The following is a 20,131-nucleotide window of genomic DNA, read 5'->3' as shown; positions in this document are numbered from 1 at the left end:
TCCGGTTGCCAGGCTTCAAAATTCCACCTTTGCTCTTTATTAGCCTTAGGCTATTCGGCTGTATCCGCAAAGGGTGGGGGGGGCTATTTCATCAGTCTGTTGTGAGGAATTAAAGAAGATGATGTAAGACGCTGACAATTTAAGAGTTAGTTGTTATTAGATTGATTTCTGCGTCGCCTTATTCTTGGAGCCAGGCATGCGCGTAAGTCACATTTTTGTTCTGGTCTCACCTTGATATTTTACTGGACAAGGCGGTTAAAATAAGCCCGGAGGTGATCAGGTACAGAGCTCGTCACGACTTTCGTTCCGCTCGCTGCCCAGACGCGGAACGCCCCCAAGTGGTTCAAGTTCTGCAGCAAGAGCCTGAGCGAGGCCGACCACACCATTCCCGATTTTAGAGGAAAAAAGGATTTTTCCAGGCAATTAAGTTCTTATCTATAAAAGAGGCGCCTCCTCTTTCGCTTCATAGCTTCAAATTCTACCAGACCCAATAAAACTAGAACTAGGGTTGTAAATGGGGCGGAGCGAGGGGGTCCGGTTTCCTTCCCCTAGCCCCACGAGGGCATTGGTACTTTCCTCTCTCAATTCCCTCTCAATAATGGTACGGTCGCGGAGGGGAGATCTGGGAGGACACTAAGGCTCGGAGGACTGGAGCGGCGTGGGATCTCCCCTCCGGCTTCGGCGCTGTGGTATCGCCCGCCACGCGCTGATTGGCTGCCGAGGCCCCGCAGTCGGCCTCAGCCCGCCGCGCCGCCCTCAGAGCAGCTCCAGCAGCCGCGCCGCCTGGCTTTTCGTTTTCCTTGTTCTCCGCGGGCCGTGGGGGGCTCCGCGCCGCGGCTGTTAGTCATGTCGGGTAGGTGACTCCATCAGCGAGCAGCGGCAGCGGCGAGAAGGGGTCTGGCGGGTTCGGGCCGTCTTCCCGCCCACCGGAGGGCCGCGAGGGAAAGTCTCCGGCCTGAGGGAGGCTCGGGTTGGGGGGGGCGGTCGCGTCGCCGCCATGTTGGACTGGAGGCACGCACGCTCCCAACGCTCCCCGGCTACAAATCACGGCGGGAGCGCTCTGGTGCTCTTTTGATCCTGCCCTTGGAACCTGGGGAGACGAGCAGCACCCCGGGGAGGGTGTGTGTGAGTTGGGGGGCGGAGGCCCGTCTACGCCATCGTAAGGGCGGGGGGAGCCGAGATCTGAGCATCTGCCAGAGGACTGGGGCTTCGGGTCCTCCGCTCCGCCTCAGATCTCTCAGCGAGGCCTCCAGCCGGGTCGTCTCGCCGCCTCGTCCCTCTGTTTTCCCATCCGAGAAGTGGAGCTGGGCCTTCCTGACTCACCCATTCATCAGGTGGGGGTCTTACGCTCTGGGAGCCCTTTTCGAAGCACGTTGCCTTCCGCGAAATCGCGCTTACGGTCATTCCCTCTGCTGTAACCATTGGGGTTGGGGGTGTTTGTTTATTCGGCTTCACCTTTGTACTCCCTCCTCCACTTGTTAATCTCCTGAACTTAGAAATAAGCCTTGACAGTTATTGACAGCACTATGGGTCTTCTTGTCATTTCCCTTAAGACTTCGAGACCAAGGACAGCGTCTTCCCCGAAGTAATTTCTGTAGCGGCCACGGATGTGTGAGGACAGGCAGTCTGGATCGTGTTAAACCAGAACTTAAAAGTCCTCTTAATTCTAACAGTTCCAGTTGATCACACAAGATCCTTTATTTGGGCCACATTTACAGGACATTTACATTACATTTACAATTACATTGCATGAGAGTTTGTACTTTACTTCTGAGGAAAACATTGTTTAAAGCCATATGGCTGAGATGACATAATGCCTTTGGTAGTTTTTTTACTTATTTATCGGAGAAAGGATCAGATTAGGTATCGTTGGCTCGACTGGAACTTGCTATTGGAGCCCAGGCTGGCCTCAAACTCACAGATCCACCTAACCCCTGCCACCCAAGGGCTGGGACGAAAGGTGTACACCACTGTGCCTGGAAGATTTGTCCTCATGTAGAAATTACCAAGATTCAGTGTAAGCAGTGCTCAGTAAAAACTGGGGTTGTTTGGACAGGGTCTTCTTGTGTGTTCTAGGCTGGCTTTGAATTTATCATCCTTTAACAGCTTTCAGAGTGGAGTTACAAGCTTGCTGTACTTGGTCCAAACTGTTGGGTTTTTTGTTTTTGGTTTTTTTTTTTTTTATTGTAATTACTCATATAAGACAATGACATTTTTATAGGACTGGGTAATTTCAATGAAAGACTTAAATTTAGAGGTTTAAGTTAGAATTTTTTTCTTACTGGTATATACAACTTAACATGTTTTGTGATGTGTATGAAATACCTTGACTTTTTTGTAAATGACTTGTTTAATGCGTGTTTAAATTAATAAACGTAACAGAATAAATCCCCCCTGTAAGCATCTAGTATCATTAATAAGCTTCATCCTTTAAACATTCCAGACTACACTTAGAAATTTAACCAACTTAACTTATCTAGATGTTTGCTGTGGCAGACTTAGAAACCTATGAAAATACAAGCATTTGGAGCACAAAACCTAAACATTTAATTCCCTGCATCAGGGGAAAAAGAGATATATACATAGCACTTAGGTAATAAGTCAAAATTATTGTCAGTCTGACATTCAAGTGTTACTTGCAAAAGTAAATTACCAGAGCTTTTAATTAAAATCACAAGTAAAGATGTTACTTATATATAAAATAAGTCAAGTTATTTTTCATTTTGGCAATTAGAACAGGTCAAACAAATCTATACACACCTCAAAAAAAAAAAAAAGACAAAAATTAGGGAAGACAGGGTTGGGGATTTAGCTCAGTGGTAGAGCGCTTGCCTAGCAAGCGCAAGGCCCTGGGTTCTGTCCCCAGCTCCGGAAAAAAAAAAAAAAATTAGGGAAGACTAAGACTCGTGGTAAAATGTAGAAATGTGGTATGCACAGCTATTTTGACAATGTATAAAGAATATAGGTCTTCCATAATTGTTTTATTATCTAAAGACAGGTGATGAATCCTTGAACTGTTAGCCAGATAATGAAAACTGGAACCTTTATAAATCTTGGTTTTACAAATTCTTTATAGATTTGAGGGACTGTTTTTCAGTGAAGGGATGAACAAAGGGGAAAAATCCTATTGTATGCAGTAATCAGGAAGCTTAGACACTGAGTAGAATCTTAAAGTTTGTAACCTGGAACCTTTTGCTTTTAGTATTCATTTAGCCTTTAGGAAACCTCAAAATAGTATATAAAAATTAAAAAAATCTGGACTAATTAGCATCTTTGGGTTCCTGGTTGGAAATAAATGAAAAACTTACGGAGGGATTTTCAAAAACATAGTCACAAAGGGTCTGAGAGAATCCAAACCTTTCAAAAGGTGAGTTTATGGAAAATATTGAACTAGGCAGCTGTCAAACCAAGTCACATGACAAACAGGAATAAAGAAAATGTTCTTAGGTTGAAGATTAAAAACCTAAAAAAAAGTGAATCAACCTTAAGACCAATGTATTATGTGGAAAGGCCACATAGATTTGAAAAAGGGAACAAAGTATAATTTTTAAAAATTGCTTTAGCATGTGGGATAATGTGTGATGTAGCTTGCCTGTGATAGTTAGGACAAGCTTAGGTGGTGTCTTTTACCATGTAGGTACCAGAGACTAGACTCAGGTTGTCAAGCTTATGTCAGATAATCTTTACCTGATGAGCCGTCTCACCCTTCCCTTCATCCAGATATAATTTCCAAAAGTGGAAAGTGAAATAGGAAACTTAGCAGAATTGTAGATGTAGTTGCAGTCTGTCATATAAAACTCAGGAGGTTAGAGAAGAAACTGAAATTTGGTGGATATGGTTGTACACACCTGTCACTGGTGCTCAGGGTGCTGTTGGGAAGATCTCTAGTTTTAAACCAGCATGAGCTAAGTAGGAAACTCCTGTCTTTAAAAAAAAAAATCTAGAAAAGTTAAATTGTTCTTATTTTTGAGGCAGGGTCTCACCAGCTCTAGATGGAATTCACAGAAACACCTGCCTCATAAGTGCTGGGATTAAAGGTATTCACGAAGCCTCAGTGAGTTGAAATTTTTAATCAAGCATTAGTTTAAACATGATGCCTAAGAATAATATTAAGCAATCTATGAAATTACAGACTGTAAAATAATAACCCGTAGGAAACAATTTTAGGAGGGGCCCTGGAGCTATGGCTAGGGCTCTTGGCACAGAGAACCAGAGTTGGTTACTAGCACCCACATCTACCTGGAATCTCCAGTTTCCATGCATCGTACACCTTCTTCTGTCTTGCATGCATGTGTGCATACTTTTACATGTGTGACAAATAAAAACATAAAAAGGTTTTAAGAGAATAAATAATGAGTTTAGACAGGAAATAATGAACTTGATACCAAATGAACTCACACAGTCATACAGGTCTTTGCTAAAAGAATTAATGTACAGAAAGGAAGAAGAGTAAAAAATTGCAAGGAAAATAAAGGGGAAGGTTTTGGTTGACAAATAATAAAGATAATAAAGTATGTTTTAATGGAGGTTGATAATTTTGAATTTTGCCAGGAAAGATGAAAAATTTAGTTAAAAGGTCACAGAAGTAAAATGTAAGTAATAGTAAACTTGTGGATAAGGAAAATGTAATAGTAGGAAAAGAGTTAAAAGGGAAAGAAAAACTACAGTAGATAGAAAATTCTAATTTAAGATGTTAGGTACAAGTAAAAACAAAAACAGCCCACTAAAAGCACAAAGGCATTCATAACATTAAAGTACCTAGATAAATGCTGTTCAGAAATAATATATATTAAACACATGCTGCAGGTAAGAGGGAAAGTAACCAGGCAAACGTCACCTGAAATGGAGTCATGTGCTTGTAGCTAGTGTGTATGATTAAAGGAGTTTCATTAGCCAGGATTTGTGACTCATGTCTAACATTCCAGTGCTCGGATCTTAGGGCCACTGTTGCTGTGATGAAACACCATGACTAAAGCAATGTGGGGAAGAAAGGGTTTGTTTGGCTTACACTTCTATTGGTCATCATAAAAAAAGTCAGGACAGGAACTCAAACAACAAAGGAACCTGGAGACAGGAGCTAATGCAGAGGCTATGAAAGCTTACTGGCTTGCCCAGTCTGCTTTCTTTCTTTTTTTTTTTTTTTCACATCCTCCTGCTTTCTTGCAGAACCTAGGACCACCAACCCAGAGATGATACCATCCATAGTGAGCTGAGCTAGACTCTCCTCCATCCATCACTGATTAAGAAAATGTTCTGCAGCTGAATCTTAGGGAGACATTTTTCTTCATTGAGGTTCCTTTCTGATGAATCAAGTGTCAAGTTGACATAAAACTATCTAGGACAAATAACCCCTTGTCAGTTTAATACGCAAAACACTGTTAAGCCACAACCTTTTTTTGTTCATTCCTAAGATCACACATTAACATCAGCATCATAATATAAAACATTTTACAAACTTTTAAATGTTCCACAGTTTTTACATATTCAAACATTTAACATTCAGTATCTTTAAAAGTCTACCTAAAAAGTCTCTTTTAAAACCTAAAATACCTTTTAAAAAACTAGTCTCTTAACTGAGCTCCTGTAAAATGAAAAGTATGTCAACCACTTTCTACAAGACAAAGAACCAAAGCACAGTTACAGTCTGAGCACAACAAAACTGAACTCCAACTGAAAGAATTCAGGATCCAGTGTTTTTGGTGTCTACTCATGATCTTTCTGACTCCTACGAAAGGCTTGGGTCAATTCTTTGGCTCTGCCCTTGGCAACACACACAGCTTGTCTTCTAGGCTCCAGCTGACTCTGCTTCGCTGCTGCTGCTTGTTCTTGTGGGCATCTGTTGGTACTGGCATTTCAAATTCTGGGGCCTCACTGCACTAGGTTGCACCTTCACCTATATCCTCTCCTGGTCTCTTCATGGTGCCAAGCCTTGGCTTCCCTTCATGACCCCTTCATTCCTGGGGCTCTCACCTTCACCAGTGGCCTCTCAGTGCCAAATCCTCCATCATTCTCCATGACCCCTTCATGCCTTCAAGACCAGTATCACCTGGAGACTTACATAATACCAAGTTTGGCTGCCAACACAAGATAAAACTTAGACCACTTTTAGAACATAGTTTCTGTGTGTTAACTTTCAGGACGTTATTTTCCAAGCTCCTGCAGAAAAAGAAAAGCTCAGTGAGCTCTTAACACTCTGGCTTTTGTCTAAAATTCCAAAGTCCTTCCACTCCAAAAAAGACAGTCAAGCCTGTCACAGCAATACCCCACTGTCTTGTCTTGGGGTTAGTGTTGCTGTGTTTAAATACTGTCAACAAAGCAACTTGGGGAAGGATCATTTGGCTTATATTTCCATATCTTCTCATTGAAGGAAGTCATGACAGGAACTCAACAGGGCAGGTAACTTCTGGAGACAGGATGCAGAGGACATGGATAGGTGATGCTTTCTGGCTTTTTCCTTCCTCATGGCTTGCTCAGCCAGCCCCACAGTGGGCTGGGCCCAACCCTTTCTGTTGTCAATTAAGAAAATGCCCTATAGCTAGATCTTAGGGAGGCCTTTACTCAGTTGAGGTTTCCTCCTTCAGATAACTAGCTGGTGTCAAGTTGACATAAATAGCCAGTACAGTGGTGCACTTTGGTAAATTAGAAGTACTTCTAAATAATGACCATGTCCAGGCACAAGGCCCAAGTGTCAGGTAATTTTGACAAGGACCTATTTCAGTTTCCCTAAATGGACTTTATAAACCCATTTTTTTAACTGAATAAAAAAATCTGCATTTTTATTAGAGATATATTTTCTGGTAGCTATGCTTATATATCTCGAAGTTTTAATTCAGCTGAAGTCAGATTTATAGTTTCAGAGGACTAAATACTTAGGCTAAAGTTAAGGACATAAACATTAGAAGACTTTAAGAGCGGGTCATAAGATCTAAGTGCTATATAGTTAAATGGTTTTGTCTGAACCAAAAGGAAACATTGAGGTATTAGAGGTCAGTAGAGGAAGGAATGCGTGTGTTCTCAAGTCGTTGCCTTCCTTCCCCCAATCTCTCTGACTCTGACTCGGGTGACTTTCCTTTGCTGTTTGATGGGTGCATCTATTCTCCTTATGGGCCAGGTGGAGTTTTTTGTTTGTTTGTTTGTTTGTTTGTTTTCTCTCCTATTTTCCTTTGGTTGCTGGCTGTAACTTCTAACCAGTTACAGAAATAGAGCCCTCTTCCCTTTTGCTTGATATGTTTATTAGGCAGATATGGTTGCTGATTTAATGTCATTAATTGGCTAATTACTTGAAAACTTAGTAAAATTAGCTTTTCTTAGCAAGTCTCTGGAGATGACAGCTACAGTAATCCCAATACAGAACAGCATATGTGGTAATACGGTAGAGATAAGTAAGTGTGATTCTGTAGATTTATCATATCAGAATGCATGCGTCTTCCTTTTCTGGCCCTGGTTAGTTTAAACATACTTTTTATTTGTTTTTATTAATGTAAAATAAAAAAATACATATATGTAGCTTGAACTTTTGAGGGGTGTGAGTTGTATTTTCCTTTGAAGTAAATCTCACTGTAGTTTATCCAGCCTGCTCTGGAAGTCTATATACTTATCCTAGGCTGGTCTTGAACTTGTGGCAATCCTTTTGCCTCAGTTTGCCAAGTTAAGAAGATACCACCACTCCCGGTTAATTTTTTTTGTTTTGTTTTGTTTGCTTTTAAAGTATGAATTTTTACTGATTTCATATTTATCCCTTGTGACCACTATCATCACATCTTATGGAACAGTGGTTTGTTTGTTTTTTTTTTTTTAACAGTATTGTTACTTTAAAAAAAAGTAGTTAACTGTTTTTTAGGAAAATACCATGTGGATTTCCCCATACACAGATTATTTTCTAGGTTTCTGTTTTTGTTTTGGGTGTGTGTTTACTTTGTTTATTTTGAGACAGGGCCTCACTGCAGCTCAGGCTGGCCTAGAACTCACTATAAATTATGCTGACCTTGAACTCAGAAATTGGTCTGCCACTGCTGGAATTGAAGTTGTGTGCCATAAGTCCTGGTTTTTCTTAATGTAACTTTTGGCAGTTTCTAGCTGTATACTCATTTGTGTGAACTAAAGTTAGTCTTGGGGAAAGTATAATTTAAAATTCTTTTTATGTGTTTTAGATTCTGGAAGTTACAGTCAGTCTGGGGGTGAGCAGCAAAGGTAAAGTATACCTATGTTTTCATAATATCATGAAAGGCTAAAACTGAGGGAAAATACAGTTTTCTCTGAAATTTGTTATTTATTTGGATATATTAAGCTAATAAGGCTAGATGTAGTAGTTCAGGCTTGTAATCTCAGCACTTAGGAGCTTGAGGTAGGATTGTTACAAATTTGAGGCCAGCCTGAGCTGCATAAAAAGTCCCTACCTCTTTTAAAAAGGGGTAGGAGTAACTAATTATAACTTGTTAACAGTTAAAGAGCTTGCCTTTATAAATAGGTGTCATGCAACATTTCTTCTTTTTTTCCTTTTTAGAATAGTTTGATTAATAAATACATCTTGAAGATAAAGACAAAAATCCTAGGTATTTAAACATTTTTTTTTTCTCGAGCAATTTCTTTGAGAAACTAAGATTTTTCCTTTAAGAGTTTAAAAAAGTTTTTTTGTTATTTTTAAATAATATGTATGTCTGCATGTGAGGATGAATACATGAGTACCAGTGCCTGTGGAGGTCAGAGGTGTTAGATCCTCTGGAGCTGGCGTTACAGTTGGTTATGATTTGCCTGGGTGCTGGGAATTGAACTCAGGACCTCTGGAAGAGCAGGCAGTGCTCTTAACCTCTGAGCCATCCTTTTGCCTACAGAATTTCTTAAAATTAGCATCAAACAAGTTCTTAGAAAAAACATTTTACTTTTGATGATATACAGCATGCTAATGTGATTTTTAATGCTTTATTTTATGTGTATGGGTAATCTGTGCTTTGTATGCCGTGTTATGAACATGCGGTGCCCACAGAGCCAGAAGACGGTGTTGGATCTTTTGGCACTGGTGTTAGAGATGGTTGTGAGCCAGAATAGGAATGCTGGGAATCAAACTCAGGACATTTAATAGACCAGGAAGTGCTCTTAACCACCGAGCCACCTCCCCAGCCCTTAGAGCAGATTTTCTTTCTTTTCTTTTTTAAAATTAAACCGTTTATTTAACAGTGAGGACAGCTGAACCCTGCCATCCTCTGTCAGTCGGCCTCCAGTTCCAGTGGAACGTGAGCGAGCCAGAAAGCACCCTTGGGAAGATGCAGAGCTAGAGAGAGCTTGCTAAAGCACTATATATAGGACAGTGGTTAGCAGCTCTTAAGGCCCTAGTAGGCTCACAGTGAAGTTTGTTTTTATGTCCAAATCATGGTAGGCTGTTCTTGCTTACCAGAAGTAACAACTTTCAACACTGCAGCTCTTTTTGGAATCTCAAAATTAAGCCTCCAAGTTAAAAAGCATATCAAAAACAAAATCGATGTGATTTTATTCTTATAAGATAGTACCTCTTAGTAGGTACTTGGCAAGTATTTATTGGTTGTATATTTAAAAGTTAGATTCTGAAAAAAATAGTTGAGGAATTTTAACATTTGTTAGCTCTAAACTAAAAGATTTTATTTTGAAGATATTTGGGGGGCTATTAAAGAGCCGTATATTCAGAGAGTTGGTTTTTTTTTTTTTTCTTTTTGACTTGTTAGTACTTGCATGATGTAATTTAAAAAAATTAAATTTTGGGAAGGTAACATTCAATCAGACAACTCATTTATCAAACTACATGTTAGTTTTGATACAATGCAATTTCATTTGATATTGGTACTTTGATATTGGTAATTAGATGATATATATATGCATTTATTTACTGAGGCATTTAAACTGGACTTTGTTCCATATTGTGCCTGGGAAGGAAGTTAAAAACATTCTATTGAAACAGGTAGTACAGAGAAATTAATCTGTTCAGATAATAGCTAATTGGTTAGTATTGAAAGGGTCTATTAAACCAGATGTACTAGCACATGCCTTTAAACCCCAGTACTCAAGTGAATCTATGAGTGGGATGCCAGTTTAGTCTACAAAGTGAGGACAGCCAAGGGTATACAGAGAGAAACCCTGCCTGGAAAGACAAACAAATTATCTTTTTCTCCTTCAGATAATTACTTTGGGTCTATCCATGCCGTTTTTGGAAATAACACTTTCTTAGACATGTTTGGTTTTTGTTTTGAGACAGGATCTTACTGTGTAGCTTTGGGAACTTGGAACTTGTTTTGTAGACCAGACTAACCTTAAAGTCATAGATATCTGCTTGATTCTGTTTTGTGAGTGCTGGGATTAAAGGCCTGGGCCACCATATGGTTGATAGAATGGTTATTTGTACAAACATTGTTTACGTTTTATACATTGTGCAAACAACTGTATATGCTTTGAGTATTAGATATCTGTGTACCTGATACTAAATAAAAACCTGTCTGTGGAATGATACTGTTCAATGCCTTTCTCTGTTTTGTTACTTATCCCAAAGCATAATTTTCTTACTTTTGCAGCTCTTGGTGAAATTTTCACAGCAACACTTTAGATATTGATTTTCAACAAGTCTGGGGATGACTTCACATATATATCTTTAGTTGTTATGAATTTAAAGTCTTAAGAGGCAGAATTATTTAAATGTAAGCAGTTTTTGATTTTTAACTCATTTATTAAGTATAACCTAAAATTGTTTTACCTTAGGAAATAAATGAATTAACACCCAAAAAACAATTCAGATGAGGAGAAATAGTATGATGTGTTGAAAACAAAGTTTTGTATTTAAGTTTTAAAAGCATATTTCTCTCAAGTATTGCAATTTTCTTTTACAGTTATTCTTCCTATGGAAATCAAGGCAGTCAAGGCTATGGACAGACACAAGTAGGTTAAAAAATCAGTTGTCTTTTATTTAATAAATAATAACGTTTATAAATAATTATTTTAATCTAGTAAGTAATACAGTTTGAGTATTTACCTGAATTTCAGAGCTATTCTGGCTATGGGCAAACAACTGATTCTTCATATGGACAAAACTATGGTGGTTACTCCGGTTATGGACAAAATCAATCAGGTTGGACTGGTTTGTTAAATTACTATTTTAGAGAGTCAGAAATCAGAGCCTTCACTAAATAGTATTCTTACTTAATTTTTAGGTTATTCACAGTCCTATGGTAGTTATGAGAATCAAAAGCAGAGTTCCTATGGCCAGCAGTCATATAATAACCAGGGACAACAAAACACGGAATCATCAGGAGGGTAAGTGAACAGTGAATTATTGAAATTATGTTGGGCATGTCTGCCTTTTTATTTCTACTTGTGGTGCTGGTAGTAGAACCTAGGACTTCGGGTGCCCAAATTCTTCAAATTACTTTTGAGCTACTTGATGCAGTACCTTAAATATATATTTGGTTTGATTTGGTGTGAATTTTTTTTTTTTAATGTGTTTTTCAAAAAGACAGTATTTCTCTGTGTAGCCTTGGCTGTAATAGAACTTACTCTCTATACCAGGCTGGCCTTTAACTAACTAAGGGATCTGTCAGTCTCTGCCTCCTGATCCCTCTGTTGAGATTAAAGGCATACATCACCATCAGAAGTGAAGAAATGCTTCTTGAGTTAGTGTTCAAACAATAGTTTTGTGGTGTTTTTGAATTGGGAGTTGAAATAGATTGCTGTGGTATTTTGTAGAATTAGATATGACTGTTGAGAATGGGGCAACTCCACCTAAGCTCCCTTTTTTGAGGCCAGAGTCTTCATAGCTTAGATTGGCCTTAAGGTCAGGATATTCATGTCTTCCCAGTATCAAAAGAACAGCCACCATGCTTGGCTACAAATAAAAAAGACATGATGTTGAAAGGAAGTGACATAGATCCTGTAAGTGTAACTGGTAAGAGAACTCATCACTGAATGACCGCGTTTGCAGAAGAATCATACATATCCTACATTTTCTTTTAACTCAGAGAAGTAAAAACTAGTTACTTCGTTAATAGTATCTAAAGGTTTTTGTTTCTGTTTTTATTGTTGTTTTTCTCAAGTATAACAACTTCCTTTTTCCCCTTTGGTATCTTTTTAGTGATAGTGAAATTGTCTTTGGAAGGCATTCCATTGATAAATTTTTATAGATAAAAGAACCAAATAATTACCATGAGAAATAGTAGTAGACACTGCTGAGATTTAGCTGTATAGTGTCCTTTTTATTTTTTACTTTTTTTTAAGTGCATTGGTGTTTTGCCTGTATGTGTGTCTGTGAGAGTATTAAATCTTAGAGTTGCAGACAGTTGTGATCTCTAGTTGTGATCTCTGACAGGTTGGTGCTGGGATTTGTTCTCTTAACTCCTGAGCCATCTCTCCACCCCAGTATTAGTGTCCTTTAACTTGCTTCCACAAACATAATTCCGTAAGTTCTCATGTTCTTGATTTCTGTTCAGTCAAGGTGGAAGAGCACCTTCATATGGCCAGTCAGACTATGGTCAGCAAGATTCTTATGACCAGCAGTCAGGTTATGATCAGCACCAAGGCTCATATGATGAGCAGTCCAATTATCAGCAGCATGATTCCTATAATCAAAACCAGCAGTCTTACCATCCACAAAGGGAAAACTATAGCCACCACACACAAGGTAAGATAATGGCCTCTTTTCCATCATTCCTTCACAGAATTGTTCATTGAGTACGGATGTAGACACTCAGAATTTTACTTGGTGATAGAAATTTGGCATGACTGGAAATAGATTTCTCATGGCCATAGAAACTATTACTAGATTTTTTTTTTTAACTTTTTGGAGATTGTCAGAGGTTGCATGACTTTTTTGGTTGCTGATTACATTTCTCTTAAACTGATACTGTCTCTTAAACTGAGCAGTTGACAGTGCTCTTGCTGTCAGTTCTTTTGGTGATGGTATACTTACTTGATTTAGGAAACTTTAGTCTTCTCTAATCTCTTATAAGAAGAAACAGCCATTAATTTTTCTTGTTCCATAGCACTTTATATACATTATTGATACATAGGACTCAGACCGCACCACGAAAGTCAGTGATTCAAGCGGAAGTTTTTGGGAGGATTTTTGTTTGTTTTTGTTTTAGTCTTATTTTTTGTTTTTTTTTTCCCCCCCAATTCTTTTGTTGTCTACATAGGACTTGGCTCCTAGTAAGTGGTCATGAAACATTTTTGCTGAAAAAAACTATTTTGGTGGTGCTAGGAGTTGAATTCCTGGATCTTTATATATATGTGTGTTAGGTAAACAATTCATCACTGAGCGATATTCCTAGCCATATTGATAATAGAGTGAATTAGCAAAATACTCTCTGGATATCTGTTTTCTCAGTTTGGAAAGTATGTGGTGGCTGTGGTTTTGCAGGCCTGGTCTGGGCTTAGCTTACATTTAATGTCTTTGAAGTGAGGGAAATAGAACTAGAAGTCTAGTTAGCTTAAGTAATTTTATTTGCTGTCTGATTTTGTAGCGAAATGGAATTTGATGTAGATGTAATTCTTAAGCACATTGAATTCCAGAATGTTATGTGATAGCTTGCATTTGATTTATTTCTTCCTTTCCCTGAAGGACATTCTATGTGTCAAAAGGAGCCATGAACAATTATATTGTTTGAAACATTTAATCATAAGTGAAAATAGTTGCCTGGTATGGGGACTTCCATCATAATTCCTGTACAGGAAAATTGCTACTTAAGCTAAGGAACTGGAGATCAGCCTAATGTAGGGAGACATTGTTGTAACAACAACAAAAAAATTGAAGTGACAATATTTTTGTGTGTTATGCTTTTCTTTTTGTAGATGACCGTCGTGATGTGAGTAGGTATGGAGAAGATAATAGAGGATATGGCGGGTCACAGGGAGGAGGTAGAGGGCGTGGGGGATATGACAAGGATGGAAGAGGTCCTATGACAGGATCAAGGTAAGTATTGAGATACAGATGCCTTCATTTTCTCTTTCTTAGTGTTTTCCTTATTGTATTCTGGCATTTAAGTACAGGGGCTTTAGAGATTACATTGTAGAGAGAAGAACAGAAAGTAAACCTTTTTTTCAGGTTTTTATATGTCATAAATCATTTTATAAGAGGCTATATTGATACTATTTTATATGGTGTATGTTAATTTAAACACCATTAAAACTCCCTACCTTTGTTATGGTTAAATTAAATTACTTGATTGGTTTTCCTGCTGGAGCTAGACTCAAACCTTTGGAAACCAAAGTGTTTAGTGCCTTAACCAATAAAAAGGTAAATTAATCTGTATGAAAGACAAAGAGTTCCCTTGGGTGGGGGAAAGTATTAGATCGTAGCAGAATAGAAAGGTGGGATAGACATGTAAGAAAGCTTTAATATATGTCTTTCCTTAAACATAAGTTTTGAAATAATATATCACATAACACTTTAGTTGTAGCTGTGGTATGTGAGGCCTTTAATTTCTTGTTGCTATTTTTAAATTATTGATGTTGGTTTCATTTACTTATGATATAAGTTATAAAAACTGATTTAGCATAATTTTAAAATTCATCTTTAAAGTTAGTTCATTGGTCTTGAAAATGGAATGAAAACCAATTGGTCTATGTCCTGAGATTTATAGATTGTAGATTTGTACACAGGCTTTAAAATAATTGTTTACTAAGAATTGAAAGTATTGATGGCCTGCTACTGCTATTTAATGACATAACAGTAGCAGTTCAGTTCTGTGAGAGGAGAAACAGCTAATACAGCCACTTTAATTGCTCCCCATATTTGCTTATATCTGTTTTAATATTCTAAATGCTTTGATGTTATAGAAATGCCAAAGTTTGATAATTTTGAAAAATTTTGTAAGAGAGTTTAAAGGCTTTTTAAAAAGTTGACATTAATTTTTTGATTGGTACTCATTTTACTAAGATAAATGATACATACATATCTTCATTAGTTATCATGAGTTTTGTGATTGGTAGTTATTTACTTTACCAAGATACTGTATTTGTCTTGATTATCAAATTCTGCCACCAGTAAAGTGAAGTGGTACTTACTTTTTACCTAGCGGCTCCCCAGCCTAAAACTCCTGAGATAACAAAAGATTTGTTTATTTATTTTATATATATGAGTACACTGTAGCTGTCTTCATGCACACCAGAAAAGGGCATCAGATCCCATAACAGATGGTTGTGAGCCACCATGTGGTTGCTGGGAATTGAACTCAGGACCTCTGAAAGAGCAGTCAATGCTCTTAACCACTGAGCCATCTCTCCAGCCCCTGATACTTAACTTTCAAATGAAGTTTTTTTTAGATAACTGGCTACCTGGAATCCTATTAATAGATTACGTATTAAAACTGACTGTTGCTAGGTGTGGTGGTGAACACCTTTACTCCTAGCACTCAGGAGGCAGAGGCAAATGGATCTCTGTGAGTTCAAGGCCAGCCTGGTCTACAAAACAAGTCCAGGACAGCCAGGGCTGTTACACAGAGAAACCCTGTCTTGAAAAACAAAACAAAAAACCTGTGACTGACTGAATAATGGAATCCTACTTTTTAGGAAGGTAAATGGGTAGGGAGTCAATAAATAACATATTAGTTTGTGAGCACCATCTTAGAACCACGGGATCGAAAGCGTGTTGCTGTTTCTTCCCTAATGATGGAAACCGCCTGGGTTCCCTTCCCCCCCACCCCTCACAAAAAAGCAACATAGCTTCCTTGGCAATATATCTTGAGTTTAATTTGTAGCTCAAATACTAGTTGATAAACTAAGTTTTTATTTTTAAATTTCTTTATGCATAGAAACTTCTTATACAAAGAGTTTTTGCAGAAGTCTGGTATTTATTAGGTCAAAATAATGCTGATGTTTAAATGGTGGTAAAGTGAGAGAGAATAAGAGATTTTAGTCTTAACTACTTCCTTGTCTCCCAGTATATTAATTGTTCACATAAAGCCTGTTTAGAAATCTTGGTGGCTACTTACTTTCTGTATTGAGATGTCAAGGTTTGATTTTTCTTTTGGTGAAAGGCAAGATGATAAATGTTTTAGGCTTCAACCTTGCCCTTGGACCACCAAAGTAGGCATAAACGAATGTAAACAAACCTGTCTGTCTTTGTAAAACTTTATGAATACTGGTTAGATCTCTGCTGGGTGTGATGGTGCATGCCTTTAATGCCAGCACTCCAGAGGCAGGCAGATCTGTGAGTTTAAGACCAAGCCTGGTCTATATAAGAGTTCCCGGACTACTCTCTCTCCAGGGAAAGGGGGCGGCAAATAAAAACTAAAAATTTTCATGTACTACAACATTTTTAAAAAAGATCTGTATGTTTATGTTTAGTTTATGTGTGTGAGTACACTGTCACTCTCTTCAGAGAGCATCAGAAGAAATCATCAGATCCCGTTACAGATGGTTGTGAGTCATCACTGATTGTTGGGAATTGAACTTATGACCTTTGGAAGAACAATCATTGTTCTTAACCACTGATCCATCCCTCTAGCCCAATACTATAACATCTTTAAGATGTGCCTTTTAGCTTATTCATTAGGGTATAGCATTGTGAATTTGACTATAAATGCCCAGTTTCAAGATCTCTCTTTTTTTTTCTTTTAAACACACATGGTTTTGTGCTTAAATACCAAAATACACAGAAATTTTAGTCTTCAGCACCCCTATTTGTGTTTCTAATCATCTCACTCAGTAGGTTAAAACTTTTAACTGTGGGGTGTAAAGGCTAAGAGGGACACATAGGTTTGAAGTACCTGGCATTAAGTAGATTTATCACTTACAGAGGGTCATAATTTGAGGGTGAGGTTTGGGTATGTGGTAAAGAATGGGTTGTTTTTATTCTGTGACTGGTTGGCTGGAGGAAGACTTAATACCAAAAAGGAAACCATTGACTTAATTTGGAGAGATATATGTTAAGTTCATAGGAACTACAAGAAATGGACTTTTCATTGAAAAGCAATTGTTGCAAAGAATACTGAGTTTCTTACTGTCCTGACATTGACATCTTACTGGGCTAGAAGCTAAGATAAAAATGTCTCAATGCAGGGGTTGGGGATTTAGCTCAGTGGGCAAGCGCAAGGCCCTAGGTTCGGTCCTCAGCTCCTAAAAAAAAAAAAGAAAAAAAAAGTCTCAATGCCTTTTAGTTTTAGCATTGATTACTCTATTGCAGAATATCTTATTTCATTGTTTGTATATGATAGAGTTAAGTGATTCAAGCTCTTCAGTGTGAATTCCAAAATTCTTCAACTGAGTATTTTCTCCCTTTTGTAAGAGAATTTATTAGCTCTCTTAAAAACATGTATCTGTATAGCCAGATGTGGTGGTAGTGTCTGCCTTTAATCCCAGCCTCTGGGAGGCAGAGGCAGGTGCATCTCTTGAGTTCCATGACAGCTGGAACTACATACAGAGACTCTATCTCAAACAAAAGGTGTGTATGTTCTGAATCAGAGGTATGTAAAGTTATGGTAAAGTGATAACCATGTTTTAGCATGGTTAAAACAGTGGGTTCTAGCCAGGCAATGGTGGCACACCTTTAACTGCAGCACTCTGGAGGCAGAGGCAAGAGGGTCGTTATGAGTTCAAGGCTAGCCTGATCTACAATGTGAGTTCCAGGAAAGCCAGGGCTACATAGAGAAGCCCTGTCTCAAAATCAAAACAACAACAAAAGTCAGATTCTATCCCTAATACCTGGATATGACAGAGTTGTATATATGTTCTAGTTGTAGTGTAGACTAGCACTAATTCATAGAAAAACAATGTGGGTCATAAATTTGATCTATGTGTATAGTTTTAAAATTTCAAGTAGCCACATTGAAAAGAAAACAGCCCAGGGCTATAGCTCACTTTGTGCTAGTCTCTTGGATTCAGTTCTTAGGACTGCAAAAGAAAGAGAAAATAGAAATAACAGCAGTGAAAACAATCTTATTAATATACTTTAACCCAGTACATCTAAAATAGTTTATGTAATAGGTAAGCTGTAATGCTAAAACTAGAAATTAGTTCATTTTTGACATTTAGAGCTATCATTTTTATCTACTTACATTTTAAATACTCATGCAGATATATATTGGATATTGTATATTGGATATTGTAGCTCTGGAGAGACTCTTGCCTTCCTGAAGTTAATCGATTGATAAATCTTGATTCTGAAAACCTTTTTGTCATATACATATACAACATGGAGGGAAGTAAACCAGACTATTGAAAATGATGTTCAAATTGATTGAATCATTCACATAACTTTATTGGTTTTTTCCTCTCACTCTCAAAATGTTTGTTCTGGATTTATTAGTATAAAAACTCAAGCACAGAGCAAGGTTTTGAGGTAATCTCTTACTGCTTTTTAGCTATGCCCTTTTTTCTCTCCGAGTACCAGGATAAAAGATTCCTGCAGCCTGATTCATGTTTAAATAAGCTCAGCTACCTGGGAAGTAAAGCAGGAGAATTAGAGCTTGAGCTGAAGGCTGGAGAGTTGAGCAGCATTGCGCTGGTTCTGGGTGCACCATATAAGGTGGTAGTATGGTAGTATGACTGCATCATCGGGTGGCTTCCTAGGAATTTAGTCCTTCAGTGTAGATGTAGTCGATGGATTCTTTTGTTTATTTATCAGTTGAAAGCTTAATGTAGTGCCTTGTGTTTGTTATTAATCCCAGCACTTGGGAGAATTGCCAAGAGTTTGAGGCCAGCTTGGGGTCCCTTGTACCAGGCTGGCCCAGTTAAATAAAATGAGAGACTGTCTCCAAACAAAAATGCACATGCCCCTTTAACAAAAACTGGAAGGAATAGTATGTTTAATTAAACAATGTTTTTAACTTTTTATAACTATGGATATTTACTTTTCCTGCATGTATGTTTGTATACTACATGTGTGCATTGCCCATGAAGGCTAGAAGAGAATGTTGGATCTACTAGGACCGCAGTTCTAGGCTGTGAGCTATGTGGATGATGAAAATTGAATATGAGTTCTCTGGAAAAGCAGCCAGTGCTCTTACCACTGAGTTATCTTTCCAGCCCCCAAATGTTCCTTTTTATTGAATGTGTCTTTTCTAAAGTATATGATGATAAAACCTCCACAGTCTACCCTAGAGTCCTCTTTTCATTATGGTTTTGAATTTGGAAGCCCCGTATTTTTTGTTTCTATAACTTTTAAGTTTCTATACGTATGTAGGGATACTTAGCCAATTAAATTGAAGATACCTATGTGTCTTAAATATCCCTGTTACTTTACCTTAAATGTTCTTGGGGAGTTCTTTATGTGTACTTCTTTGCTTCTATTTGTGGGGTTGAACATTTTTAAGACTTATTATTTATTTCATGTATGTGGGTATACTGTCACTGTGGATGCCTATAACAGATGGTTGTAAGCCACCATGTGGTTGCTGGGGATTGAACGCAGGATCTGTAGAAGAGCAGACAGTGCTCTTAATTGCGGAGTCATCTCTCCAGCCTAATTTGAAACATTTTGATGCAGCTGTTGAAATATCCTTCTGTCTTAATTTGCTAACGAGGCCTTAATATGTAGAAGAAATGACTTTGACTTAACTGCAAGCTTGGAAGAAACATTAACCACAAGAATATCTCCCTTACTCCTGTAGTTAATACAGTAAATTTCCTAGTAAAGAAATTGTAATATAATTAATACAAAGCTTACTTAAGGGGTGAGAATGATTGAATGCCATTTGAATGTACAGGTGAAACATTAAGATCAGAATTTCTTAGACTTAACTATATATAATGAATTACCTGGGACTCTTATTACCATTCTATGGAGACTGAGAGCCTGCTTTTCTGAGGAGCTCTTAGGCTATGTTTATATTTGTGCTTACCCTTTGAATAGAAAGGATATAGAACTGAATTTTGTAAAGAAGGAAACTCAACCTTAATGTTCTTATATATTCTTTTAGAGGATGCATCTTTAAAAAAAATTTCTATATGTGTATCTTTATTTTGTGTAAATATTTGCCACATGCTGGTGCCCACAGACAGAAGAGGGTATTGAATCCTTTGGAGCTAGAGTTATAGGCAGTTATATTGCAACCACTGAACATGGGTTCTGGGGAACTGAACTTGAATCTTCTGGAAGAGCAGTAAGTGCCCTTAAAAGATAACCATTGAGCCATCTTTATCCTTTTTCTTTTTTAATTGTTCAGCCAGGTCACACAGTAGT

General features: G+C 37.9%; 1 protein-coding gene across 1 annotated transcript in view; it reads left to right on the top strand.

Annotated features, from left to right (window-relative positions):
* The first annotated feature begins 745 nt into the window (after positions 1–745).
* Positions 746–20,131, top strand: part of Taf15 (TATA-box binding protein associated factor 15) — a 31,664-nt gene continuing 12,278 nt past the window's right edge. Inside the window, exons 1-7 of the mRNA XM_032914576.1 lie at positions 746–853; positions 8,151–8,190; positions 10,848–10,896; positions 10,999–11,086; positions 11,169–11,271; positions 12,441–12,631; positions 13,801–13,921. Of these exons, the coding sequence (XP_032770467.1) occupies positions 847–853; positions 8,151–8,190; positions 10,848–10,896; positions 10,999–11,086; positions 11,169–11,271; positions 12,441–12,631; positions 13,801–13,921 (599 nt within the window). The 5' untranslated portion in view covers positions 746–846. The remainder of the gene's footprint in view (positions 854–8,150; positions 8,191–10,847; positions 10,897–10,998; positions 11,087–11,168; positions 11,272–12,440; positions 12,632–13,800; positions 13,922–20,131) is intronic.

The sequence above is a fragment of the Rattus rattus genome, chromosome 9, assembly GCF_011064425.1.
Source record: "Rattus rattus isolate New Zealand chromosome 9, Rrattus_CSIRO_v1, whole genome shotgun sequence".
Classification (NCBI taxonomy): Eukaryota; Metazoa; Chordata; class Mammalia; order Rodentia; family Muridae; genus Rattus; species Rattus rattus.
This window is presented reverse-complemented; position numbering and strand designations above follow the sequence as displayed.